Consider the following 27,047-nt stretch of genomic DNA (forward strand, 5'->3'; position numbering starts at 1 on the left):
AAAAGCAACATTTAAGACACAAACAAAATATGTGGAGAAAGAACACACAGGATAAGGCAGAAAAATGATTGTAAATGTAAATTTCCACACAGCTGAAGAACGCAAACCTACAGTTAATTCCATCAAACACACACAGCTGACACCTCCGCCCTTCGGTTCTCCTCCTCTTTTTGGACTCCATACCATCTGCAGGAGAACAGAGACCCTCGTTCTCCAGAGAAGCAGAGTTTCCTAGTTTGGTCCAAACCAGGAGAGCCATCAGAGGAACACAGACCAGGACCAGAGCCTCCAGTCTGGAAGTTCCTTTAGGGTCCCTCTCACAGTCCACCTGAGCTCTGCTCCATTCCGATTGCTCTCTGACCTCAGTGTCCAGAGCAATCCAGGTTTGAGGCCAGATGCCCCGCCCCCATACAGCAGGTGGCAGTACGCCCTGTTTTCATTGGTTTACATCCAGCAGTAAATGAGAGAAGGAGGCCTTTGAGCTCACAGAAAAAAGGAAAAAAGAACTCATCCTGTGAGTTTTCCTGTTTGTCTTTAGCGCTCAGAGTCGCAGACGGCAGACTGTCAGAGCAGCTGATGAGACTGAAAATCAGCAAACCAAACACGTGGTTGCCTAGGCAACCACATCTGCTGGACTTTACCGCTCTGAACAAGGTTTTGACTGAACTATTACTTTTTCGCTGAAAAAATAAAAGAAGCAACATCCTTTCAAATGAAAGGGATGTTTATTTTATTATCATTCTTGCACACCAGTCCTGGGGGGCCGGTACCTGAGTTAGGAGAGTCCCACCAACGAGAAACAGCCGAGGGAAATGGGAAAGTAGATGATTAGCTGATTAAAAAAAAACAACAGCAAAAATCAAACTTTTTTCTGCTAACCGCCAAGCACAGTGGTGGAGGATTCATGATGTGGGATTGTTTCTCTGGTGACTGTTCTGTCATAAATGTGCTCGTTTTCAGTTAATTTCATTGACACAGAAACAGCAGCTTTTCATTTCACCACTTTTTATTCTTTAAACAGCATCTGGATGATTCCACACAAAAATACAAGCTGTGACCTGCTTCAAATATTTACATGAACTTCATAGAGAGAGAAAAAAAACATGCAAACGAACAAAACCGGGTTGTGACAGTACAGCGTCCTGGAAAAGCGGGTAAAAAGCTGAAACCTCGGTCCTGCGCTGTGAGAAGAGCCTCACGCTCAGACCGGTCTGTGCGGGCCGCCCTCAGCCCGACACATCTGCTACGGAGCGCGCTCAATCTGGAGGAAATCTGCCAGGACTGAAGCACAAACAGAGAGGAAAAGAGATGTGCAACATGTGCAGAGGAACTGCAGTATCCTTGGGGGGGGCTGAAGCACTGTACATGGGGGCCTTGGAGGCGGAGCAACGCTAATGTCACCAAGATGCGACAAGCAGCAGCTACAATTTCACGAAGGTTGGTGTGCAGATGTGGACTCCAGAGTCCCTCCAGTCTGCTCGTCCTCCTTTCTCCTGTTCGGCTCAGGTGACAACCTGGGGCTCCCAGACTTGGCTGGCCAGCAGGGGGCGGCACTGAGCGACGGCCAGGGGTCCCGCAGGCGTCTGGCTGTCCAGGCAGAGGCCGCTGACCATGTGCAGCAGAGCTGTGCCTTTTGGCTTCCACTTCTGCAAAGAAAAAGATATTTACAACTGAAAAGGGTTCATCTGTGAGGAGAATCTGAAGGTTCTGCTCACAGCAGGTTCCTGTCAGAGATGAGGAACAATCTGAGTCAGACTTGGATTAGTGTGATCACATGGACGTCTGGCTCGCTAAGCTCACAGGGGAAAAAGCACAGCTTGGCCAGCAGCAATCAGCGCCCCCCCCCCCCCCCCCCCATCCAGAAAAAGGAAGACAAATGTGAACGTAGCACCTCGATCTTCATATGACGCTTATTGTACCATAAATGTAGAAGTTGACTCTGTTCCTTTAATAAACCAAAGTTCACATAAATGAAAGGTCTTCAGGAAGAGTCAGTGAGGAACAGAAACACTCATCAGCCCAGGAATCACCACGTTCAGAGTCCTGATGCCCCGCCTCCTTTAGTCATCCAGTCAAGAAATCCCTTCAACCAAAGCAAAATGTCTCAAACCGAAACTCTTCATCTGCATCTGAAGAAGACCAGAAAGTTTCTGCCATGCTTGAGTCTGAAAGATCCACCATCCACTCATGGAGGAAACTATGATGAGAGGAGAACCAGAGACCAAAGAGGGTCCAAGAACAGGAGGAAGGCTCGTCCAGGAGGTCACGACAGACGGTCAGACCTCACTGGACTCAGGTCAGGTCAAAGGTCACGATCCAGCAGTCAGAAAGAGACTTTAGGACAAACTCGGATCCATGAGAGACGCTGCTGAGGAACAGGAACATCTGGAGGATCCACTGGACCTCTGGACTGATGTTCTGATCAGACACAAGAACATCTGCAAACATCTGGACTCAGACTTTCAGAGTCAGGCATGGAGGTGGGAGTGTGATGGTGTGGGGCTGCTTCAGTACCTGGAGAACCAACATCGTGTTCAGCCTGATTACTAGAAAACGTAATCATCAGTAAACTAAAATTATTCAAACATCTTTCATTAAAAATGAAAACATTTAAAAAAAACTGAAATACTTTTCACATCTAATCAAAAATAATGTAAAATTGAGTTAAAAATACTTTAATGGTTCTCAAGTAGAAATGTGCAAACTATCACAGACTTATGAGAATGTTTCCTTCTGTGCTAAAATACTATTTAGAAAAATGAGAACCTTTGATTGAAACCCTTTTAAACTTGTTTTTAAAAGGTTTAAGGAGACGTTTCCACAGTGAGTTAAGCTTTTCTGCATTAAACCACGAGGCTCTCTGGCTTCGTCCCGGGTGGACCGGATGATTCCAGCCTCCAGATGTTTCTGCAGCCGGTCTGACGAGAGGAGAGCGCGGTGTCTGTCGGCAGACCAGCAGCTCCGCTCGGAGCGTTCCCGTTTTTAGCCGACGGTCTGAGGGGATAAGAGGTGAACTAAAGACAAGGGCTGAGCGCTAAGCTTGGAGGTGAGGGAGGGGTTAATCTGAAAATCCCAGGGAAAGTGCCCCCGGCTGCCCACTGAGGCAGACGTGTTTGTGCCGCCGGCTGCGCAGACGGACGTCAGCACTGCGTCTGCTCAGACGGTTCCAGTGAAGCTGCTATAAAATGTCCTCAGATGTTTTGGGATGAAAAGGTTCGGATGGAGGCATCTCACAGGGTGTTTAAGGAAAGGGGCAGATCTTAAGGGGGGGTTGCATCCATGACCCCCCGTGCTGCTCTAAGGCCGGATGGGCAGAGAGGCTCACCTGTTTAAAAAACTCTGCTGAGTCTTTATATACTTGTCTGTATGAACGACATCTGGAATATTTACTGATCTGAGCTTGTGAGATACAGAAGAGTTTGTTCTTTAAAGCCTTTTTCCAAAGTATACAGAAATTAGCCTCTTTTCGTCTTCCTCCCTCCTGAGAAGAAGCACTTTGACGGCAGGATCCGGTTCTGCGTCAGTCTGGTCCGTGTTCTGCAGAACAGCACCAGAGCAGGAAGCTGCCGGTTTGCGTGACTGAGGTTGAAAAGTGTCCAGCTCGCTGTGACTGACACATGGAGGACCACTGAAACGGCATGAAGACGCCTTTCAAGGCGTTCTGGATCAAGGAGGAACATCCAGACAGACTCTGGAAACTCTGGAGGAAAGAAAGGGGGGCAACATCTGCACCTTCTGAGCTGAAGATGGAGGAGAAAGAGGAGAGAAACCTCCAGCTTACAGAAAAAACAGCGACTCCTGTTTGTCTGCTGTGGATTGGAGGTGGAATGACCTTCCAGAGGCAGACGAAGGTCAGGGGGCTTCACTGCTCTCACCTGTCGGGGCTCCTTGGCATTGCAGAGCTCCATCTTGACCTTTGACCCGGCAGAGAAGGTGGAGATGGCGAGGCAGAGATCCTGCTGCCGGATCAGCGGCTCCACCAGCTCCCATTTCTGCAAAAACAAAGGGGGGAAACTTCCAGAGCAGATGTTTAGTTTCTTTTGCCGCTGTGATCGAAAGGTTTTATGCCCCTGTGGGCGGGACTGAGTAACCCCGCCCCCCACAGCCAACATTAGCGGTGTAACAAAATAGCAATAATGGAGGTATGCAGGTGATTCCGGGGGGGGCTGACCTGCGATGACGGCCTGCTGACTCCGATGCTTCGGCACTCCGTCAGGATGAGTCCATCGGTTCTGCGGTTCTCCAAACACAGACCGCCTTGTTTCAGGACGCTGGCCACAGCCGCCTGCTCCGGAACCCTGGGGGGGGGCAAAACAAACAACAACAGAAAAAAACCCAGCCTTACAATAAAAACTAGAAACATACTAATGAGACCCCCCCACACGGATAAACACGTAAAAATAACAAAACCAAAGAAATCAACCTTTTCAAATGTCCCCACACTTTCACTCTCGTTTGTTAAGCATCTCTATTTCTATTCCTGTGGTCCGAGTGAAAACTGGATTCTGATTCCCCCTCTGGTCACCAGCAGGAACCATCTCCAGAGTTCTAGCCACACGGCCTGATGCTGCACACCTGACTCTCTCACTCATCAACCATGGCAAACTTAAGTTCTGCACTGAGCTCAGCTCAGTGTGAAGTCTTGTTTGTGCCACTCTGCCTGCAGTACCGAGTGTTAGACCCTGACCCTGACCCACCTGCCTCTCCTCTGATGATCTCATGCCTGTTATCAACTCCTGCCTGCCTGACCCTGATTTAGCTCTGTGGACTTTCAGCTGAGCTAATAAACCTGCTGCATTTGGATCCAGCTGTCTGCCTGTTCCTGTGACACCGGGTGTCCATAAGAAGTGATATTACCGATAAGAAGTTTGTTCCTAGAGCCTGGATGTTCATAATTATTGCACTGGCCAAACCAAAGCAAGAGAAACTTAATGAAATCAAGAGAGTAAAATCGTTTGTTCATGGTGGAGATTTCCTCAATCAAAGCGTCTAGGAATCTACTTGTGGATTTTGTTTCTTTGAAACAAACTTTAGCTTCATCATCTGGACAAAAACAAGCGCTAGGAGGTGAACTTCCCTCTGAAACGAAGCTTTAATCACTTAGCAGGACGTTTTGGCATATAAATCACTTTCCTCCGCTGGTTAGTCCTCATACACCAGCTGCAGCAGAGCCAGACTGTAGCCGTTACCATGACAACGTATCACACCACTTATCGTCCGCTTTTTGTGGAAAAACAATGTAGACACGACAGATAACAAGATTAAAGTATTAATAATTGATTGAATATTTATTTCTTTTGTAGGTGACCATGGTTTAAGCGGTTTGATGCCCTTCGAGGCGTCCATGATCAGAAAGAGTTCATGCTTTATAGCTCACACATTTCTCCTGGTGGGATAAAGAAAGTCTTTCCCCAAACTTTTAAGGATGACCTCCTGACAGGAGAACCTGATGGACGAGCTTCACCTCTGACACAAACGACCCGGTGCTCAGAAGAACACGCCCTTCTGCTCACCTGAGCTCAGGATAAACGTTCTCCATGTACCAACGGAAAGGCTTGCAGTTCAGTTTCCGCCGCAGGGACAGACGCTCAGTGATGCTGCAGGAATCAGAAAAACCAAACAGTCATGACAAACTTCTCAGAGACCCTCCTCTGCTGCTCCTCATCAAGCCTCCATTCAGGTCAGTTGCTGAAGAGCGCTGAGTGACACCATCCAGCCGTCTGCTCTGCAAAGCCTGGTTTCTGCAGGACTGCTGGGTTTCGCTTCTGTTTGGGGTCAAAGGTCATAAAAACGTCCCCAGGTGATTTAAACCGCCAAACTTGTGCTTTTCTCAGACTGGTTACCTTGGCAACCATGCAAAGATGATGTTCTAACAGATGCAAAGCTTTAACACACATTTCATCCAATTGATTTATATTAACGTTGCCATGGAAAGCCAAAAAAGTAGTTGCTATGGAAACGGGAACACTGTAAAAATGTGTGATCCACGGATGCAAAAGTAAAGAAAAATGGATAAAAATCCTCATCACTGTGGTACAACTGTTCACACTTATGCTCAGTAAAACAGGTTTAACATATAAAATGTGCAAATTTCATTGATATTTTCTGTTTGCACATGAGTGTAAAATGAAGACCACACCTTTAATTTAAAGGACTGACACCCCCACAGCAAAGCATCACGTGCTCTTTGGGCACAAATCTTGGGTGTGTACTTAAATAACTTCTGTTTGGCAAATATCTCAGCCTGTTTCTCAGCGGTAAACCCAGCTGGGGTGAAGCGTCTCCACCCGTCTTTGTGGGACACCTCACAGAGGAGCACCGGGAAGAGGACCAACCTGCCAAAGGCCTTTCCCTGAGCCGACGGCCGAGCTGAGTAGTAGAACTGCTTGTACTCATCCATCCACACCTCTGCGGCCCGCCGGGTGTTCCTGCGGGGACACGACATGCACTCAGACCCTGAGATGGTGGGGCTGCCGGCCCCCCCGCAGCACCGCCTCTATTTTTAACACAGATCCCACTGAACAGCAGAATGAGGTTTGGTTACACAGTTTCAGTGGAAACGGGTGGGAAAGAGAGCCGTCCACACGCTTGGTCAGACTAAGCTTGGACCAGCGTCCACGGTCCACGGACCAGCATCCACGGTCCAGCATCCACGGTCCAGCGTCCACGGTCCAGCATCCACTGTCCAGCGTCCAGGGACCAGCGTCCAGGGACCAGCGTCCACGGTCCAGCGTCCACGGTCCAGCGTCCACTGTCCAGCGTCCACGGACCAGCGTCCAGGGACCAGCGTCCACGGTCCAGCATCCACTGTCCAGCGTCCAGGGACCAGCGTCCAGGGACCAGCGTCCATGGTCCAGCGTCCACTGTCCAGCGTCCACGGACCAGCGTCCAGGGACCAGCGTCCACGGTCCAGCGTCCACGGTCCAGCGTCCACTGTCCAGCGTCCACGGACCAGCGTCCAGGGACCAGCGTCCACGGACCAGCGTCCACGGTCCAGCGTCCACTGTCCAGCGTCCACGGACCAGCGTCCAGGGACCAGCGTCCACGGACCAGCGTCCACGGTCCAGCGTCCACTGTCCAGCGTCCACGGACCAGCGTCCAGGGACCAGCGTCCACGGTCCAGCGTCCACGGACCAGCGTCCACTGTCCAGCGTCCACGGACCAGCGTCCAGGGACCAGCGTCCACGGTCCAGCGTCCACGGTCCAGCGTCCACTGTCCAGCGTCCACGGACCAGCGTCCAGGGACCAGCGTCCACGGACCAGCGTCCACGGTCCAGCGTCCACTGTCCAGCGTCCACGGACCAGCGTCCAGGGACCAGCGTCCACGGTCCAGCGTCCACGGACCAGCGTCCACGGACCAGCGTCCACTGTCCAGCGTCCACTGTCCAGCGTCCACTGTCCAGCGTCCACTGTCCAGCGTCCACGGACCAGCGTCCACGGACCAGCGTCCACGGTCCAGCGTCCACGGTCCAGCGTCCACAATTTAGCTCCAGCGATTTAACGTCTGCGATTCTGCATCCGCGTTTCAACGTTCATGATTTAGCAACCTCTCCTTCAGTGAAGGTGATCATGCTTTGGCGGTTTGGTGGGGGCTTTGAGGGTCACGGGGGATCAAGCAGACAGACTTACTTAATGTAGGTGAGAGCGTTGCCCTCAGGGAAGTCGTACGGGTGTCGCTTCCTGAACACGTGACCCACACGGCTGCAGGGGAGAATCTCCAGACTTCCTCCACACATCCAGACTCGGAATGAGAGCTCTACATGGGGGGGCAGAGAAGACACCGGCCGTCAGACCAGTCCTGGTCTCTAAACTCAGCCTGAAATGTTTGTGGACATCAGAGCTGCTTTTGTAAAGAGAAGGAATGAATGCTGATGCAAGAGGAAACAGGAAAGAGTTTAGAAAAACTGATTTTGTTCTATTTGGTCACAGGACCGTAGTGGAGCAGCAGAATTATTCTTCTCAAAGCAAACAGGAAGTGGCTCCAAGAAACCAAAATCCCACATATTGTGGTTTCCCCACGTCCAACGCTCAAAACCTTTGATTGACAGATTTTTTGTAGGGGTCTGGCCTTCCAACAAGCTCACACCTAATTGGTCAGAGTGGCTGAAACATTGACTCAGACAGACTCGGCCCAATCACTGCTCTCTAGCGACGCCTGGTTCCAACGTGAGAGCATCCGTATCATGAAAAGATGGCAACTGGATTGACCTTATTTGGTTGGAGCCAGGAGTGAAACATTTTCTGTAGATGACATCACTCGGTCCAGATCCATGACTGGGACAGACAGAAGTTAACTCCGCCCACTTCATCAACAGAAAGCAGTCAACTTTGAAGATCTATTGCGGTCCAACCACATGCCAGTCAACCCCCCCCCCCCCCCATGATACGCAAACTTGAGTAACAAAAAAAATTAAAATCCCCGCCCCCCTCAGAGTTGTCATCAGTCAGTAACAAAAAGCAACAAAAAAAAGTTTTGGGAAACCACAACTTCTGACTCCCTTCTGGAACCAGCCTCCAGTGGTCGATGGAGGAACTGCAACCCAGGGGGGGTTATAGTATTATCCCCTGAAGTGAGAAGCTCGGTTGATGGAGACATCATCAGCTGATCAGCGTGAATGTGGGCGTCGCCAGAAACTCAAACTTGCATCAACTGATGAAGGTTTGTGTTTTCTACCAACGCCAGCGTCTGCAGAGCCGTTCTAATGGGGGTTTGAGGCTCAGGCTTGTTTGGATTACAGAAGGGACACTAAAATAATCTGGATTGGAGTGTTTTGTCACAGATGTGCTGCCGTTGGGTCACTGAAAGCAGCTGTTCCTCCTGCTGTGAATGTTGGCCACAGTCGTTATCTGTCATCGATTTCTCCTGTTTTCACCAAAGGGTCACATTATTCAGGCTAAACTGATGTGTTTGGATCATAGCTGCTTTAACAATACACAGACATTAAACAAAACTAAAGTCCTTTAATTATTTTTGTATACTTTTTTATTTCAAATTCATTTTTAAATATTTCTTTTGTTAAGTCTTCATTGTTTTACGTCAATAAAGTTTCAAATGTCTCTTCATAAACTTTTCCATGTGCAGAATCAGAAGTTTTTTTTTCCAAGTCTCTCACCAAAGTTCTCGCCCCCCCAGATGTCCATGTGGGTGTCATACTGGCCCAGGTGGTTGAACCAGCTCTTGTCCATGACGAAGATGCCGCCGGCGATGACGGGAGTCCTGCAGATGCAGACGGACGTCCTGACTCCCCGAAAAAAGCTACCTTCATCTCATACAGAGGGGGCGGAGACTGACCTTATGGGGAGGGTGGGGTCGCTCCTCGCCATTTTCTGCTCTATAGGAATCTGCTCCCATTTAAAGTGGAGACTCCAGTCGAAGCCTGCCGTCAAAAAGACACTTTGACCCACAAAGACCTGCAGAGGATCTCACCATGACCTACAAACGGTCAGTAGAAGCCACTTTTTCTGGGATTTGGACCCTTTTCCCTCATTTCCCTCAAATCCTGAGGATGTGCATTCTCAGCCTGTCAGCCTGACCTCCTCTTAGGTCCGCTGAAGCAGCCAGGTAGGCGAAGTTATCCAGACTGATGACATCGATGATGGGGCTGACCACACGGGTGTGATCCTGCAGGAAAAGCAGAAGATTAACCCACCAAAACCCGAAACAGAAAATATTCTTTCTTTTGGTATCGAACCTGAATTTCAGGTTTGTTTTCAAATAAAAAGGAGCCTCAAACTCAAAGTGTGTCATCTGTAAAAACAGCATCTTTATGGATCTTTACACAAACACCACTGGAGACGTTTGCTCCACCTTTCAGAGATGGGAGTCTCTGGATCAGCCAGAACCCGTTTGGCCGAGAACTGATCCGGATTCTGAAGGTTGTGTTCATGTTTGAAGTGTCAATAAAGTTGTCTTCATTGACACAGAATGGCAGCAGAATTGGTGTTAACTGAGGTATGAGATGAGGCACTTGCTTTTCTTTTGCTCCTAAAAAGGCTGGTAACTGTAATCTATTACTTTCCTCAGGCAAAGCAACTAAGAGACTTTACAGGAGGCCGAAAATGCTCCTTTAAGATTAAAAGTTTCACAAAAACAGACACAGTGAAGCGTTGATTCAAAAAAGTGACGATTTTTTTCATGGATGAAGCTGATGAAGTTTGTGTGTGTGTGGGGGGGGGGGACTCCAACCATCTCCTGTTGCTCAGGAGTCTGCTCAGTGTGAGACATGTGGGCGGAGCCTAGGAAACGATGCTGCTTCGAAATGCTGCATCAACACAAACTGCAAAGAGCTGAGAGACGTTTTTCCACAGGAGGAGCTGGAAACCGACGTCCCAAACATTTAAGGAGGACGAATCGTCCACGAGTCTTTAAGGTGGACTCAATAGTTAGAATGTTATGCTGGAAATAGAGATGAATATGTGGAATAACATCAAGTACTACATGTAAATAAAAAAAACCTGCTGATATAGGATCCAAAAAGAAGGAGAAGAAGAATCTAAGTAAAAGAAACATCTTTACATTCTTTAGTCAGAGAAAACGGAGTAAAAATCAGATCTCTCTGCTGTTGCACAAACATTGAGTGGAAGTGCTGAGTGGATGACTTCATGCTTTCAGACAGCAGCTGGAGCCTCTCACCTCTTTGACGCGCTGGATCATGGGCTGCAGCCAGTCCGTGTTCACCTCACAGTGGCTGTCCAGGAAGGTCAGGATGGGGGCGGAGGCCGAATTCGCTCCTTTCACTCGCGATCGGATCAAACCTGAGAGAAGGCAGGAAGCTGTGGTTTAAACTCCTGCTGCAGCAACAGTTACGGTTCTTCAGCAGAGTGGAAATCTGCTGACGTTGAGGCTTCTTTCCGGCCGTCAGGCGAGAACTTTCTTCAGGGACGGACGGATGCAGAGGAGCAGAGACTCCGCTGACGCTAATCATTGGAGGGACTGAAGAGCCCATTTCAAAGACGTTTCAGGGCTTTATCCTAAAAACAGGTATTTACCTTCATGCTACATTGTTAAATAAGCTAATTATGCCAATATAATCTGACATAATTCCACGGATTAGTGTTTGAGCAGTTGATTTTGTCTGTAAATCTAATGCAGATCATAAAAATCGTTCAGGTGCAGATGTGAGTCAAATCTACATTAGAAAAAATAGTAAAGGCATAGATTAGTTCCTTCTATTAAATTAAAAATGGTATTTGAAGGATTATTTTTCTATTTTTTTCAGAAATGGTCATTTGTTAAAGTTTTACTGTAGATTTGAGATCTTTGGTGTTACAGAAACATGAATAACGTAACACAAAAAGAGGCGGTCTGGAAAAACGACAAGCCTCTAATTTAGCCGACGAGCTCCTGAAGGGATTTACGGCCTCAGTGGAACAAACTGAAATGGAAAACTGTACTTCTGTGAGCGGAAAACGACATAAATCCTCCGTCAGCCTCGACTTTGGTTGAAAGCAGCAACTGAAGGAGTTTCTAAAGGTTTAAAAGTCTCGGCGGCTGAAAATGAGGAATTTCTTACAAAATTTACAGGAAAACAAAGTGAATGAATGGGTGGGGGGGTCTGGAGAAGGAAGGTCACCCCGCCTGCAGAAAAGGACTTCATCCAGTCGGGCATAATCCAGAGGTGATCTCGGTCTGATTCAAAGGGGATCTTGGCGTGATCTGATCTCATTTCTGGTTGGGGGGGGGGGGGGGGGTAGTCTGGTTTGTGAATGACAGCTCGTTCTGTTCAGTAACACATCAGGGCCTTCCCCCTTCCACCCTGAGGCCCCGCCCCTTCCACTCACCTTCTCTGCGGCTGTTCCTCAGGCAGCGCACCTTTGGGATCTGGGCCAGCAGCTGGCAGTCCTCCACTGGGGGGGGAAAACAACACATCATGACTCCCAAACGCATGCTTCTGCGTGCTCATGAGCATGTACAGGTGTGTCTGACAGTCATCACTGCATTTTCCGCACGATACGGCTTTGCAGAAACTATGGCAGACTTTAGGATCTGTAAACAGTTTCTTGTTTGTTTTTGTCTAAAAGAACATTTTTATCTGAGTTTTGGTGAACTTTGTTCAGAACGGGAGGCCAGACGGTTAGAACTCTGGATGGGAATCAACAGCAGAACTACCGGTAATCTGCTAGACACAAACTAAAGCAGTGTTTTTCAACCACTGTTGAAACTCCTTTCAACCACGGCACACTACTGTGCTGTGGTTGTGGGAGATGATCAGGTGTGCTGAGAGAAATTGCCCTCAATAACTGATCTAAAACATTTCCATCTCCAGGATTTCAGCTCTTTGTTCATCCAAACAGGCCCTGATAAAACACTGAGTAGTTAGGAATATGAAAGATCATAAAATACTTTTTTCTTTGTGTTTATTTGATTCTATTAACCCTTGTGCTATCTTAGATGACCCCCCCCCTTCCATTGAGGTGTTCTCCCTACCATGACAAAGGTGGATAAAGGTGGAAAGATTTCATGTAATCCATGGACACCAGTGAAGATCACAAATCATTGAAGAAAAAAGGTTCAGAGCACTGTCTAGTGGGTCTAGATGAGTCTCACCTGGACTTCCTGTTAGCACCTCGCCCTTCAGTGAGGACAACGTCCGTGTGATTAAGGCGAACCTTAACAGGATTACACTCAGCCGAGACAATCTGCCCCCCCCCACAGGATCACCTCAGCTGAGCAAAGCAGGTCGGCTCACACAGGTGAAGCAGTCACCTGTTTCTGTAAACCTCCTGTGGTCACGTCTGCTAAGTGTAAGGTGAGACAAAAGGGGTTTCCCATGGCTCAGTGCAGGGGCTCTGTTGGTTTGCTCACCTTTCCCAGAATGCTGCAGTCTTTCTCTCAACATTTCTGTATCCATGAGGGACCGCCCACATCCACTAAACCTGGTTCTGACCCCCCACCCCCCGGGTCACGACCCTCACAGTCTTCATCATAAACATGGAGCTGCTGCTCTGGACTCTGGACCAGAATTCTCTCTGAGCTGAACCCGGATCAGCAAACGAGGAGCAGAACCACAGAAGAACTTACGGTCCGAGCTGAAGTCGTCGATCAGGAGGACTTCTTGGATGAGGGACGGAGGACTTCTCATCAGGACGCTGAAAGGAGGGATCAGGTGAAAACCGGTCCGTCTGAGGGGGCGGGGGGGGGTCACAGCCGTTACCTTTTGACGGTGCGAAGGAGGGTGGAGCGGGCTTCGTTGTGGAAGGTGATGATGACGGTGGTGGAGGGAAGGTCTGCATCGTAGCTCAGTGCGGCACACCTGTGTGGGAACAGGAGGCAGGAACAGGTGAAGACGCCGACGGCAGCAGGAGCGGACGGCAGCGCGGCGGCGTTGCCGTGGTGACCACATGGAACCCTGCGGTTGCTCGGCAACAATCACACAGATTCCTGACCCTCTTCATCCTCTGGATTCTGCAGCCGCCGCTCGGGTCAGAGAACGTGAAGCTCTGGTTCCTGCTGCAGAACCGAGGAACACCTAGAAAATAACACGCCATCGGCCGGAACCAGACGATGTTTGCATCGTCCTCATGCAGTCAAACCATGAGAAAGAAAATGATTGATTGATTGATTATATGATTGATTGATTGAAAGCAATTCCTGAAACGTTCATTCATTATATTTCTGACCTTTTAACTCCCTACACTCCTGTACGTTCTTTGAGGTCCACTGACAAAAATCTTTTATGTTCCAAAAACTCATTTTAAAACAAGAGGAGACCTCGCCTTTCAGGCAGTCGCTCCCCGACTTTGGAACGACCCCCCCTGTCTCTGCGCCAGAGATTGACTCAGTCGTGTGTTTTAAAGCTCAAGTTAAGACTTTTTTATTTAGGAAAGCTTTTAGCTGACTTTTACTTGTGTTCACGTTTGCCTGTTTGTTTATTTCTATGCCTGTGTGCGTTTTATTGGGTATCGCTACTGATTTTATATTGTTTTAACTTTGTGAAGCACTTTGTGAGTCGCTCTCTGTGAAAACTGCAATAGAAATAAAGATTACTTACTTACTTACTTCATAAATTGTTTAGAAAGAAAATGCTGCGTTCTTCACGTTTGCCCCTAATCCTATATGTATACATTTGCAGACATTAGTCAACTGATTAAATAACTAAATAGTCATGAATGATAAAAAATGGTAGCAGCTAATTTGCTGAGAGAAGAAAAACACAGAAAAGCTGAAACTGAATCATTTTCTTTCAGAGGAAAATCTTTAAAAACCTAAAACCTTTTAAATGTGTTTCAGTCTGTTTTTTAAATAAATAAAAAACATGAATTTCATCATGAAGTTAAAATAAAAGTCATGTAGAATCAGCAGGTGATGCCCCGCCCCCTTCACCTGTAGTGTCGGGTGTCCCGGATGGCGCGCTCCCCGCCCAGCCGGTCGCTCTCCTGCAGGTTGAAGGCGTGCTCCCTGTACGGGTCGTCCCCCGCCTTCAGCTGCTTGGCGGACAGGTAGGCCTTCTCGTCGAAGCCCCCCAGCAGCTGGCCCTGCGGCTCGGGTGGGGGGGGCTGACTCACCTGTGGGTCAGAACAGCAATGGGCGAGTCTGTTTGACTTTACAGGAAGTGTTTAACCCTCCTGGTGCATCTGCATGCTCCTCATGAGACCAGCCGCTATAATCAATGGTTCTGATGTTTGAACTCCCCCCCCCCCCCCCAAAAGGACCAGTCAGCCAATATTCTGTCATCAGGTCAGCTGATCGCTGCTAACGAGGCAGAACTGAGGCGACCGCATCCATTCAGAGTCAATACCTGCGGGGAGATCAACGGATTTTACCTGCAAGCTGCGGGAAAAGGCCCCCCCCCCAGACATGCACCTGTTTGAAGGTCAGAGGCCTAGGTTTCCCTCCTTACAGGTCACAGGATTATCAGGAAGAACCTGAAGCGGATGATCTCACCTCCAGACTCGAGTTAAATCCGTTTACAGCCGTTTCTGTTCGGCCACAGGATCCACCGGGGTGGGGGGTGGGGTCGGGGGGGTATCCGGTCTTCATCCGTCTGACTGCAGGTCAGAGCCTTAACCTGAGAGCATCACCTGCTGCTCCACCCCCTGACTATTCCTCTTGAGGTTTGCTGCTGGGCTTCAGAAAGCAGAACCTCTTTCTCTGGGCCTGTGGCTACAAAACAAGCCCCAACCATGATCCTTCCACCACCCTGCCTCACTGCAGAATTCTTTGTCCAAAATCTTCAGAAACCGAGGAAGACTCAAAGAAAGCTCTCCAGACATGAAGGAAACGCCGTAACGCTTGCAGCAATCCAAAAGCTCCAAAAAAATGACAGGAAAACCACTAAACGTCAGGAAAGATTTTGTTCATGCTATATGCAAAAGTCTTTGTCCCTTAAGGCAACAGATAACATGACAGCAGCCTGTGGGGGGGGGACTGTAATCTTCCATCAACCCTTGATACAAGTTTTCCTGATTTTGGCTTCATTTGCGTCATGGCTGCCCTCTGAAGGAGGTGCAAGTGAGAGCCAAAGAGAAGGTGGAGCTGAGGAGAACAAAGACAGCCATGTCCACCCGGCCCTCCTCTGCTCGCCGCTCCGCTGGCCGCCATCGGCTGGCAGGTCAGGTGAACAAACAGCAGCCAGGAGCTGGGAGCGTCAACAACCGCTGATGAAATCTGGGATTACGGTTCAAAGGACAACAGGGTCAAAGGTGAGACCAGGCAGGAACCAACTCCTCTTTTCCCGTCCTCTGATCTCCACTCGCACCTCGCTCCCCCGGCTCAGGTTCCTCCTTTCAGGAGGGGGGGGGGGGTGATGCCATGGTTTGAACTGAAGCGAATAATGTTTTAATGAGCTGCTGCTCCTGGGGAGAAACATCCTGACATGTCGGAGCACAACCTCAGCTGCAGATGAAGCAGCTGGATCTCCTCTGCAGCAGATCCAAGGAGGAGGAGGAGGAGGAGGAAGAGGAGGAGGAGGAAGAGGATGAGGAGGAAGAGGAGACCCCCTCTGACGCATTTACAACCAAACCTGTTCATCTTCAACCTCTTTTCCAGACCTGCGGCTGAGCAGCAAACAGGAGCTGGAGACCCAAACAACCACGTAAAGATCGATCTGGACTCAGAACCGACCGCTGCCTTTGAGAAAGAGAACATGATGACGGATCGCTGAAACACGTCTACTGACAGATGTTCAGTCGGGCAGATTTGGGCCGTTCAGAGCAAACTAACATTTTCAGAAGGAAAATAAAGAAGCTGAAACAGCTGATTTATGTTCAAGACCTTTATCTGCCAAACAGGGAAAGAAAATGAATCCAGATCAGGATCCAGATCAGGATCCAGATCCAGATCCAGACCCAGACCAGGACCAGATCCGGATCCAGATCCAGACCAGATCCAGATCCAGATCCAGACCAGGACCAGATCCAGATCCAGATCCAGATCCAGTCTGCTCAAACTGTGAGAAAATGAGGCACAAAAGCAAATGAACACGACTCAGCAAAAACCTGAAAGTGATGAAGATGAGCAGACTATCCAGCAAAACCTCAAACCTTCCAGCTGTTGGGAGTAACTCATCACTGTAGTTGTGTATTACAGTTACAAAATTACTAAGTAATCCTTTACAGCTTGACACCATCAAACTCTGAATTACAACCGTTTTCCTTCCAAAGTCGTGTTCAGCTTTTCTGTCTTGTCGAACCCATTTTTCCCCATAAGGCTGCTTATCCGGCGTCTCGTCTTCGTCTTTGTCTGTTTTTGTTTTTCCTCAGAGACACAAACGTGATTTTCTGGATTTTCCCTCAATGTTCTAGAAATCCCGTCTAAAGCAGAGCGGCCTCTCTGGAGTCCTCCTTCCTTTTGGTTTGATCCACTCGTCATCCTGTGTGTCTCTGCTCTGTGTGGCTCCATCACACCTGCAGACGGACCACCTGACCCCCCCCCCCCCCCCCCCCCCTCCAGGTGGGGCTCTGGAACATCATGGAGGCTGTTTTTCTTTGGAAATGATGGACTGGTTTGTGCGCAGCTCCGGAGTTCCTCCATAGAACCGGATGTTGATCAGATGAAGCAGCTGGAGGGCATCTTCCCGCGTGGTGTGTGTGTGTGTGGGGGGGGGGGGGGGGGGCAGTGTTTTTCTTCTCTCCCAAAAACGTTTGTTTCCTTCGGACGCTAAAGGTCTGCGCACATTTACACGTCTGCGCGTGACGCACGCGATTTAGGTTCTTAAAGCCTCTTAGGGTACTTGAGGACCGGCCGGGGGGGGGGGGGGGGGGGTGTAGAAAACAAAGCGCAGGCTGCAGACGGAGCTGCGTGCGCCACGGACAGTGATCCGCGGGGCTCAAGCGGCGCGCGCGTCAAACATCCTCCAGCCTTGACAGCAGCTCATTACACCCCAACTTTCGCGCACGCGCACGTACATCAACATGCATCACACACTCTCCTGCAGCGCCTTTGCCCCCCCCCCCCCCCCCCCCCCCTCCCGTCCCCCGGTGCACTCACTATTAAAGGGAGGGTCCCGTCGTTCGGGTGGATCTCCAGGCGCCCCGGTGCGGCCCCCACCTTCTGCCCGTGGCCCCTTCCGCGGGACTGCCACGCCGCCGCCGGCGTCGACGGGGGCTTGTTGTCCTGCCACAGGTAATAAAACGTCCCCAGGATCCACGCGACCGTCAGGATCGCGATGGCGTTGGCGCGTATCCTACGCATGCTGAGCCCATACGGAGGACGGCGCCGTCCGCACCGCGGCAGAACGTGCAGCCTCCGCCGCCGGTGATGCGCTCGAGCGCCGAGCAGCGGCTTCTGTGAGCGCGTGAACGAGACGCGCTCCGCTAGGATTTACGCGCCGCTCGAACGGCGGTCCTAGCGCCTGGTCATTCTGCCTCCCCCCCGCCCCGCCGCTCTCACGCGCGCTGATGTCCATCCGCTGGAGGGGGCGTCTCTGCATCCAGGGAGGAGCTTGGAGCTCTCATCTCCTCCTCTGTCTCCGTGCGCGCTCGTGCGTCAGTCCAACATGTTGCAGGTCAACAAACAAGAAGCTTTCCCTTTAACCACCCCCCTCCCCCCATGCAGGAGGAGAGGAGCTCTCCATTTTCTGAGGAAAATACAGCAGGTTAAAGGCGGTAATCTCAGACTTCTGATCTCCGGTAACTTTAATGTCAGACGAACCGGAGCGGACGGATTCAGATGGATGGATGGATGTGTGGATGGATGATGGATTTCAATTTCAATTCAATTCAATTTTATTTGTATAGCCCAAAATCACAACAACAGTCGTCTCGATGGGCTTGGAAGTGAAACATGAACTCAAAAGGATCACGAATACAAAGAGTTCAATAGAAAAATACTAAACTGAACTAACAAACTGACTAAGCTATACTGGCATCCCTGCCCTTAGACCCCCCTTCGCGGTAAGGAAAAACTCCCAAAAAAAACGGATTCCGGAAAAAACGAAGAAACCTCAGGGTGGTTGGATGGATGATGGATGGATGGATGTTAGATCTTCCAACCTCTTTTACAAATACACACGCTCCGATTCACAAATTCTCAGGTTTCCTGTGAACATCCAGGAAGGTTCATCTTCAGCAGAGAAACTTCTGTTTGTTCGATTCCCTCAGCAAATGAGATCAGGAGACGTGAAGAACGTCTGCATCTGAGAGAAGAGCTCAGGAAAAGCCGTCGTCCAGAAACTCACCTCCAGCTAAAAGTCCTCCTCAGGAGGCGCATCAGAACTTACGTCCAGAGTCTGAGGAGGTCGGTTTGGATCATCAGAACCATCTGCAGTCTGTGTCTGTGGGAAGAAACTTTGCTGTTCAAACCTTGTTTTTTTGATAGTTTTATAAAACATAACAAATGTACTGGTCAGAAAAAAACGTTTCAACATTTTTCTAATAAAAAACTTTAACGTTCTAATGTTGTGTTTAGCTTTAAATTGTCACTTTGGTCTCAGCTTCATATAGAAATCTGTTTTTGACAACCTCAGGTTTCTCCTTCATGACAGAATCAGAACCGTTTTACTGAGACAGTTTTCACTCGAGATCATCAACGTGAGCATTTTTTCAATGCAGCGTTTGCTTTTTCTGAAGAACCATCCAGGATAGGCTCCAGCAACCCGGGACCCCAAAGGGATTGTAGTTTGCTGACAGGTTTAATGAAAAAGACAAAAAAAGACTTCAAAGGAAACCTATTTAGTTTAATGCAACTGTGATGATAATTTACTGTCAAATATTTGTCACTCATTTGATGTCAAATCAGGAAAAAGAAACAAAAATCCTCTGATGACCAAAAAGCAGGAAGTGGATCAGCGCCGTGATCCTCATCCAGGAAGACAAGCAACAACATATCCCACAATCCTCAGAGTTTGGGGCCTTCTGCTCATGGAGTGATTGACAGATCAGAGTTCTGCGGCTCCAACAAAATGGGTTCAAACTGGAAGTGAGAGAAAACTCCTGATGATTTAAGGACGCGTGGCTCGTTTTTCGTTTTCTTGTCCTGTCATGCAGCTGCCGTCAGCCAATCAACTCTGCGGCGCTCAAACAGAGGGAGGGGTCACGGGGGTCAAAGTCACATGTGGCTCAGCGCTGGGGGGGCGATGGTAGGGCGGCTTGGTGTAACACCTACCTTTGGGACAGACAGTGACGCCCCGCAGAAGCAGCAGCAGCAGCACCAGCAGCAGAACAGCAGCATCAGCAGCAGAACAGCAGCAGCAGAACAGCAGCAGCAGCAGAACAGCAGCATCAGCAGCAGAACAGCAGCAGCAGAACAGCAGCAGCAGCAGAACAGCAGCAGCAGCAGCAGCAGCAGAACAGCAGCAGCAACAGAACAGCAGCAGCAGAACAGCAACAGCAGCAGCAGCAGCAGCAGCAGAACAGCAGCAGCAGCAGCAGAACAGCAGCAGCAGCAGCAGAACAGCAGCAGCAGCAGAACAGCAGCAGCAGCAGCAGAACAGCAGCAGCAGAACAGCAGCAGCAGCAGAACAGCAGCAGCAGCAGCAGCAGAACAGCAGCAGCAGCAGAACAGCAGCAGCAGAACAGCAGCAGCAGAACAGCAACAGCAGCAGCAGAACAGCAACAGCAACAGCAGCAGCAGAACAGCAGAACAGCAGCAGCAGCAGCAGCAGAACAGCAGCAGAACAGCAGCAGCAGCAGAACAGCAGCAGCAGCAGCAGCAGAACAGCAGCAGCAACAGAACAGCAGCAGCAGAACAGCAGCAGAACAGCAGCAGCAGCAGAACAGCAGCAGCAGCAGCAGCAGAACAGCAGCAGCAACAGAACAGCAGCAGCAGAACAGCAGCAGAACAGCAGCAGAACAGCAGCAGCAGCAGAACAGCAGCAGCAGAACAGCAGCAGAACAGCAGCAGCAGCAGAACAGCAGCAGCAGCAGCAGCAGAACAGCAGCAGCAGCAGAACAGCAGCAGCAGCAGCAGCAGAACAGCAGCAGCAGCAGCAGCAGAACAGCAGCAGCAACAGAACAGCAGCAGCAGAACAGCAGCAGCAGCAGCAGCAGCAGCAGAACAGCAGCAGCAGCAGCAGAACAGCAGCAGCAGCAGCAGAACAGCAGCAGCAGCAGCAGCAGAACAGCAGCAGCAACAGAACAGCAGCAGCAGAACAGCAACAGCAGCAGCAGCAGCAGCAGCAGAACAGCAGCAGCAGCAGCAGAACAGCAGCAGCAGCAGCAGAACAGCAGCAGCAGCAGAACAGCAGCAGCAGCAGAACAGCAGCAGCAGCAGCAGCAGCAGAACAGCAGCAGCAGCAGCAGAACAGCAGCAGCAGCAGCAGAACAGCAGCAGCAGCAGCAGAACAGCAACAGCAGCAGAACAGCAGCAGCAGCAGAACAGCAGCAGCAGCAGCAGAACAGCAGCAGCAGCAGCAGAACAGCAGCAGCAGAACAGCAGCAGAACAGCAGCAGCAGAACAGCAGCAGAACAGCAGCAGCAGAACAGCAGCAGCAGCAGCAGCAGCAGCAGAACAGCAGCAGCAGCAGCAGCAGCAGCAGCAGAACAGCAACAGCAGCAGAACAGCAGCAGCAGCAGCAGCAGCAGAACAGCAGCAGCAGCAGCAGCAGCAGCAGCAGCAGAACAGCAGCAGCAGCAGCAGAACAGCAGCAGCAGAACAGCAGCAGCAGCAGCAGAACAGCAGCAGCAGCAGCAGAACAGCAGCAGCAGCAGAACAGCAACAGCAGAACAGCAGCAGCAGCAGCAGAACAGCAACAGCAGCAGCAGAACAGCAACAGCAGAACAGCAGCAGCAGCAGAACAGGTGCTGCTGCTGCTGCTGCTTTCTCTGATGGGGAGACTACAAACTGTCTGGTTGCGTTTGCCTCCTCTGTGGGCGTCGCGGCCTGCAGAGGCTGGGAAACGTCGGGAGTTTTCAGCTCACGCCAACAATCCCTCAGCTCGCCACCGATACATGGCGGCGGTGGGGGGGTGGGGGACTCCACAAAGTCAGACTGCCTCTCAGAAGTTATCTCTATTTAAGGATCAGCTCATGAGACACAAAGGAGGACGCAGCAGATCCCAGACTCATCTGAATCCTGACATGCAGACAGGAGCGTCTGCATGTCAGGATTCAGATGAGTCTGGGCTGGAAACGGACCAACAGAACCATCAGGACGGTTTCAGGGAGTCACATGATAGGAAGGATGTAAACGAAGATTCTTCCTTCAGATGAAACGTCTGAGGCTGATCTGTGATCAGTTCACATAGTTCCAGTTCAGGACAGACGTCAGAACCAAACTCCTGGCTTTCTAACATTTTCATTTCCAGCTTAGATTTCAGCAGAGAGGAAGTCTCTCCGGCCTCCGACCGTCTCCAGAGAGGAGGATTTAAGTCGGCCCCACCCGAAGTCCCATCATGACTATTTCAGCTCATGTTCAGAGATGATGAAGGACGTTTTAGTCCCATGGAGGTCTGTGCTGCAGCTCTTAACTCTTCATGACCCTTCCTGCAGAGAATCAGCGATTTGGCATTTTATTGCATCAAATTTGCATTTTTCTGTCCAAACAAACCAGGTTGGATTGTTGTGCAGATGATTCACCGCTGGAGCTCCTGGACTCAGAGGACGAAGAGGAGGGAAGAAATCCCGGGAGGGTTTAAGACGAAAATCTTCACAAAATCTTTTTTATAGTCAGATTTGAAAACGTTGATTAGGGGAAAGTCTGAAGTTACAGAGTGAAGGAACATTTTCCAAAAGATCTGCAGGAAATCTAACCGGCGCAGATCGTCTTTCTGAGACGGAACCAGAATCCAGAGAAAAGTTTCCTTTTCAGGACTGAAGCATGTTTTCCATTAACGTGGTGAAGTCAGAAGAGCAAACAGACCAAAGTTTGTTTGCAGCCACAGCCTGAAAACAGGCTCAGCAGCAGATCCAGCAGCTGGAACAGGTTTGGTCTGGTTTGTTTGGGGGGGTTAACACTGAGATCATCGTGACGACGGAGGAAGATGAGGTCATGCAGTAAAGTCTTTGTGGTTCATGGAACTCAAATCAGTTCCATCGTTTCAAAATAATGAAATCAGTTCAGTTTGGAAAAAAAACCTGCAGAGTCACAGCAAAACCTGCAGAGTCACAGAAAAACCTGCAGAGTCACAGAAAAACCTGCAGAGTCACAGAAAAACCTGCAGAGTCACAGAAAAACCTGCAGAGTCACAGCAAAACCTGCAGAGTCACAGCAAAACCTGCAGAGTCACAGAAAAACCTGCAGAGTCACAGGAAAACCTGCAGAGTCACAGAAAAACCTGCAGAGTCACAGAAAAACCTGCAGAGTCACAGAAAAACCTGCAGAGTCACAGGAAAACCTGCAGAGTCACAGGAAAACCTGCAGAGTCACAGGAAAACCTGCAGAGTCACAGGAAAACCTGCAGAGTCACAGCAAAACCTGTGGAGTCACAGAAAAACCTGCAGAGTCACAGGAAAACCTGCAGAGTCACAGGAAAACCTGCAGAGTCACAGAAAAACCTGCAGAGTCACAGCAAAACCTGCAGAGTCACAGAAAAACCAGCAGTGTCACAGGAAAACCTGCAGAGTCACAGAAAAACCTGCAGAGTCACAGGAAAACCTGCAGAGTCACAGGAAAACCTGCAGAGTCACAGGAAAACCTGCAGAGTCACAGGAAAACCTGCAGAGTCACAGCAAAACCTGTGGAGTCACAGAAAAACCTGCAGAGTCACAGGAAAACCTGCAGAGTCACAGGAAAACCTGCAGAGTCACAGGAAAACCTGCAGAGTCACAGAAAAACCTGCAGAGTCACAGAAAAACCTGCAGTGTCACAGAAAAACCTGCAGAGTCACAGAAAAACCTGCAGAGTCACAGAAAAACCTGCAGAATCACAGAAAAACCTGCAGAGTCACAGAAAAACCTGCAGAGTCACAGACAAACCTGCAGAATCACAGAAAAACCTGCAGAGTCACAGAAAAACCTGCAGTGTCACAGAAAAACCTGCAGAGTCACAGAAAAACCTGCAGAGTCACAGAAAAACCTGCAGAGTCACAGAAAAACCTGCAGAGTCACAGACAAACCTGCAGAGTCACAGAAAAACCTGCAGAGTCACAGGAAAACCTGAAGAGTCACAGCAAAACCTGCAGAGTCACAGAAAAACCTGCAGAGTCACAGGAAAACCTGCAGAGTCACAGCAAAACCTGCAGAGTCACAGAAAAACCTGCAGAGTCACAGAAAAACCTGCAGAGTCACAGGAAAACCTGCAGAGTCACAGAAAAACCTGCAGAGTCACAGAAAAACCTGCAGAGTCACAGGAAAACCTGCAGAGTCACAGGAAAACCTGCAGAGTCACAGGAAAACCTGCAGAGTCACAGGAAAACCTGCAGAGTCACAGCAAAACCTGTGGAGTCACAGAAAAACCTGCAGAGTCACAGGAAAACCTGCAGAGTCACAGGAAAACCTGCAGAGTCACAGAAAAACCTGCAGAGTCACAGCAAAACCTGCAGAGTCACAGAAAAACCTGCAGTGTCACAGGAAAACCTGCAGAGTCACAGAAAAACCTGCAGAGTCACAGGAAAACCTGCAGAGTCACAGGAAAACCTGCAGAGTCACAGGAAAACCTGCAGAGTCACAGGAAAACCTGCAGAGTCACAGCAAAACCTGCAGAGTCACAGAAAAACCTGCAGAGTCACAGGAAAACCTGCAGAGTCACAGGAAAACCTGCAGAGTCACAGGAAAACCTGCAGAGTCACAGCAAAACCTGCAGAGTCACAGCAAAACCTGCAGTGTCACAGGAAAACCTGCAGAGTCACAGCAAAACCTGCAGAGTCACAGGAAAACCTGCAGAGTCACAGGAAAACCTGCAGAGTCACAGGAAAACCTGCAGAGTCACAGAAAAACCTGCAGAGTCACAGAAAAACCTGCAGAGTCACAGGAAAACCTGCAGAGTCACAGGAAAACCTGCAGAGTCACAGGAAAACCTGCAGAGTCACAGGAAAACCTGCAGAGTCACAGCAAAACCTGTGGAGTCACAGAAAAACCTGCAGAGTCACAGGAAAACCTGCAGAGTCACAGGAAAACCTGCAGTGTCACAGGAAAACCTGCAGAGTCACAGAAAAACCTGCAGAGTCACAGGAAAACCTGCAGAGTCACAGGAAAACCTGCAGAGTCACAGGAAAACCTGCAGAGTCACAGGAAAACCTGCAGAGTCACAGGAAAACCTGCAGAGTCACAGCAAAACCTGCAGAGTCACAGAAAAACCTGCAGTGTCACAGGAAAACCTGCAGAGTCACAGCAAAACCTGTGGAGTCACAGAAAAACCTGCAGAGTCACAGGAAAACCTGCAGAGTCACAGGAAAACCTGCAGAGTCACAGAAAAACCTGCAAAGTCACAGAAAAACCTGCAGAGTCACAGAAACACCTGCAGAGTCACAGACAAACCTGCAGAGTCACAGAAAAACCTGCAGAGTCACAGCAAAACCTGCAGAGTCACAGAAAAACCTGCAGAGTCACAGCAAAACCTGCAGAGTCACAGCAAAACCTGCAGAGTCACAGAAAAACCTGCAGAATCACAGAAAAACCTGCAGAGTCACAGACAAACCTGCAGAGTCACAGAAAAACCTGCAGAGTCACAGAAAAACCTGCAGAGTCACAGAAAAACCTGCAGAGTCACAGACAAACCTGCAGAGTCACAGAAAAACCTGCAAAGTCACAGAAAAACCTGCAGAGTCACAGAAAAACCTGCAAAATCACAGAAAAACCTGCAGAGTCACAGACAAACCTGCAGAGTCACAGCAAAACCTGCAGAGTCACAGAAAAACCTGCAGAGTCACAGAAAAACTTGCAGAGTCACAGAAAAACCTGCAGAGTCACAGACAAACCTGCAGAGTCACAGAAAAACCTGCAGAGTCACAGAAAAACCTGCAGAGTCACAGAAAAACCTGCAGAGTCACAGACAAACCTGCAGAGTCACAGAAAAACCTGCAGAGTCACAGAAAAACCTGCAGAGTCACAGAAAAACCTGCAGAGTCACAGACAAACCTGCAGAGTCACAGCAAAACCTGCAGAGTCACAGAAAAACCTGCAGAGTCACAGACAAACCTGCAGAGTCACAGACAAACCTGCAGAGTCACAGAAAAACCTGCAGAGTCACAGACAAACCTGCAGAGTCACAGAAAAACCTGCAGAATCACAGAAAAACCTGCAGAGTCACAGAAAAACCTGCAGAGTCACAGACAAACCTGCAGAGTCACAGAAAAACCTGCAGAGTCACAGCAAAACCTGCAGAGTCACAGAAAAACCTGCAGAGTCACAGAAAAACCTGCAGAATCACAGAAAAACCTGCAGAGTCACAGACAAACCTGCAGAGTCACAGCAAAACCTGCAGAGTCACAGAAAAACCTGCAGAGTCACAGAAAAACCTGCAGAGTCACAGAAAAACCTGCAGAGTCACAGACAAACCTGCAGAGTCACAGAAAAACCTGCAGAGTCACAGGAAAACCTGCAGAGTCACAGCAAAACCTGTGGAGTCACAGAAAAACCTGCAGAGTCACAGGAAAACCTGCAGAGTCACAGGAAAACCTGCAGAGTCACAGAAAAACCTGCAGAGTCACAGCAAAACCTGCAGAGTCACAGAAAAACCTGCAGTGTCACAGGAAAACCTGCAGAGTCACAGAAAAACCTGCAGAGTCACAGGAAAACCTGCAGAGTCACAGGAAAACCTGCAGAGTCACAGGAAAACCTGCAGAGTCACAGGAAAACCTGCAGAGTCACAGCAAAACCTGCAGAGTCACAGAAAAACCTGCAGAGTCACAGGAAAACCTGCAGAGTCACAGGAAAACCTGCAGAGTCACAGGAAAACCTGCAGAGTCACAGGAAAACCTGCAGAGTCACAGGAAAACCTGCAGAGTCACAGAAAAACCTGCAGTGTCACAGGAAAACCTGCAGAGTCACAGCAAAACCTGCAGAGTCACAGGAAAACCTGCAGAGTCACAGGAAAACCTGCAGAGTCACAGGAAAACCTGCAGAGTCACAGAAAAACCTGCAGAGTCACAGAAAAACCTGCAGAGTCACAGGAAAACCTGCAGAGTCACAGGAAAACCTGCAGAGTCACAGGAAAACCTGCAGAGTCACAGGAAAACCTGCAGAGTCACAGCAAAACCTGTGGAGTCACAGAAAAACCTGCAGAGTCACAGGAAAACCTGCAGAGTCACAGGAAAACCTGCAGTGTCACAGGAAAACCTGCAGAGTCACAGAAAAACCTGCAGAGTCACAGGAAAACCTGCAGAGTCACAGGAAAACCTGCAGAGTCACAGGAAAACCTGCAGAGTCACAGGAAAACCTGCAGAGTCACAGCAAAACCTGCAGAGTCACAGACAAACCTGCAGAGTCACAGAAAAACCTGCAGAGTCACAGAAAAACCTGCAGAGTCACAGAAAAACCTGCAGAGTCACAGAAAAACCTGCAGAGTCACAGAAAAACCTGCAGAGTCACAGAAAAACCTGCAGAGTCACAGGAAAACCTGCAGAGTCACAGAAAAACCTGCAGAGTCACAGAAAAACCTGCAGAGTCACAGGAAAACCTGCAGAGTCACAGCAAAACCTGCAGAGTCACAGCAAAACCTGTGGAGTCACAGAAAAACCTGCAGAGTCACAGGAAAACCTGCAGAGTCACAGGAAAACCTGCAGAGTCACAGG

The 27,047-nt window shown here is 49.5% G+C and overlaps 1 protein-coding gene across 1 annotated transcript; it reads right to left on the minus strand.

The window, feature by feature from the left end:
• Positions 1-988: 988 nt before the first annotated feature.
• Positions 989-17,890, minus strand: galnt16 (UDP-N-acetyl-alpha-D-galactosamine:polypeptide N-acetylgalactosaminyltransferase 16). Its single transcript, XM_023951663.2, has 15 exons — positions 17,429-17,890; positions 14,324-14,505; positions 13,155-13,253; positions 13,022-13,089; positions 11,782-11,847; positions 10,634-10,755; positions 9,535-9,622; positions 9,293-9,377; positions 9,114-9,217; positions 7,630-7,756; positions 6,336-6,428; positions 5,514-5,597; positions 4,172-4,298; positions 3,876-3,992; positions 989-1,646 (listed from the first exon to the last, which is right to left on the minus strand). The coding sequence occupies exons 1-15, from the start codon at positions 17,630-17,632 to the stop codon at positions 1,503-1,505; spliced, it is 1,710 nt and encodes a 569-aa protein (XP_023807431.1). The 5' UTR covers positions 17,633-17,890; the 3' UTR covers positions 989-1,502.
• Between the last annotated feature and the right edge of the window lie 9,157 nt (positions 17,891-27,047).

Source organism: Oryzias latipes, chromosome 22, assembly GCF_053564925.1.
Source record: "Oryzias latipes strain Hd-rR chromosome 22, Olatipes_Hd-rR_3.1".
Taxonomy (NCBI): domain Eukaryota; kingdom Metazoa; phylum Chordata; class Actinopteri; order Beloniformes; family Adrianichthyidae; genus Oryzias; species Oryzias latipes.

Bases quoted from the DNA above. Each gene is read 5' to 3' on its own strand.
- galnt16 (XM_023951663.2), bottom strand. From the start codon at position 17,632: ATGCGTAGGATACGCGCCAACGCCATCGCGATCCTGACGGTCGCGTGG. The intron at 14,506-17,428 runs GTGAGTGCACCG...TCTGACCCACAG, and splicing joins ACGGGACCCTCCCTTTAATA to GTGAGTCAGCCCCCCCCACC. The intron at 4,299-5,513 runs GTGAGCAGAAGG...GCCCCCCCCCAG, and splicing joins AACGTTTATCCTGAGCTCAG to GGTTCCGGAGCAGGCGGCTG.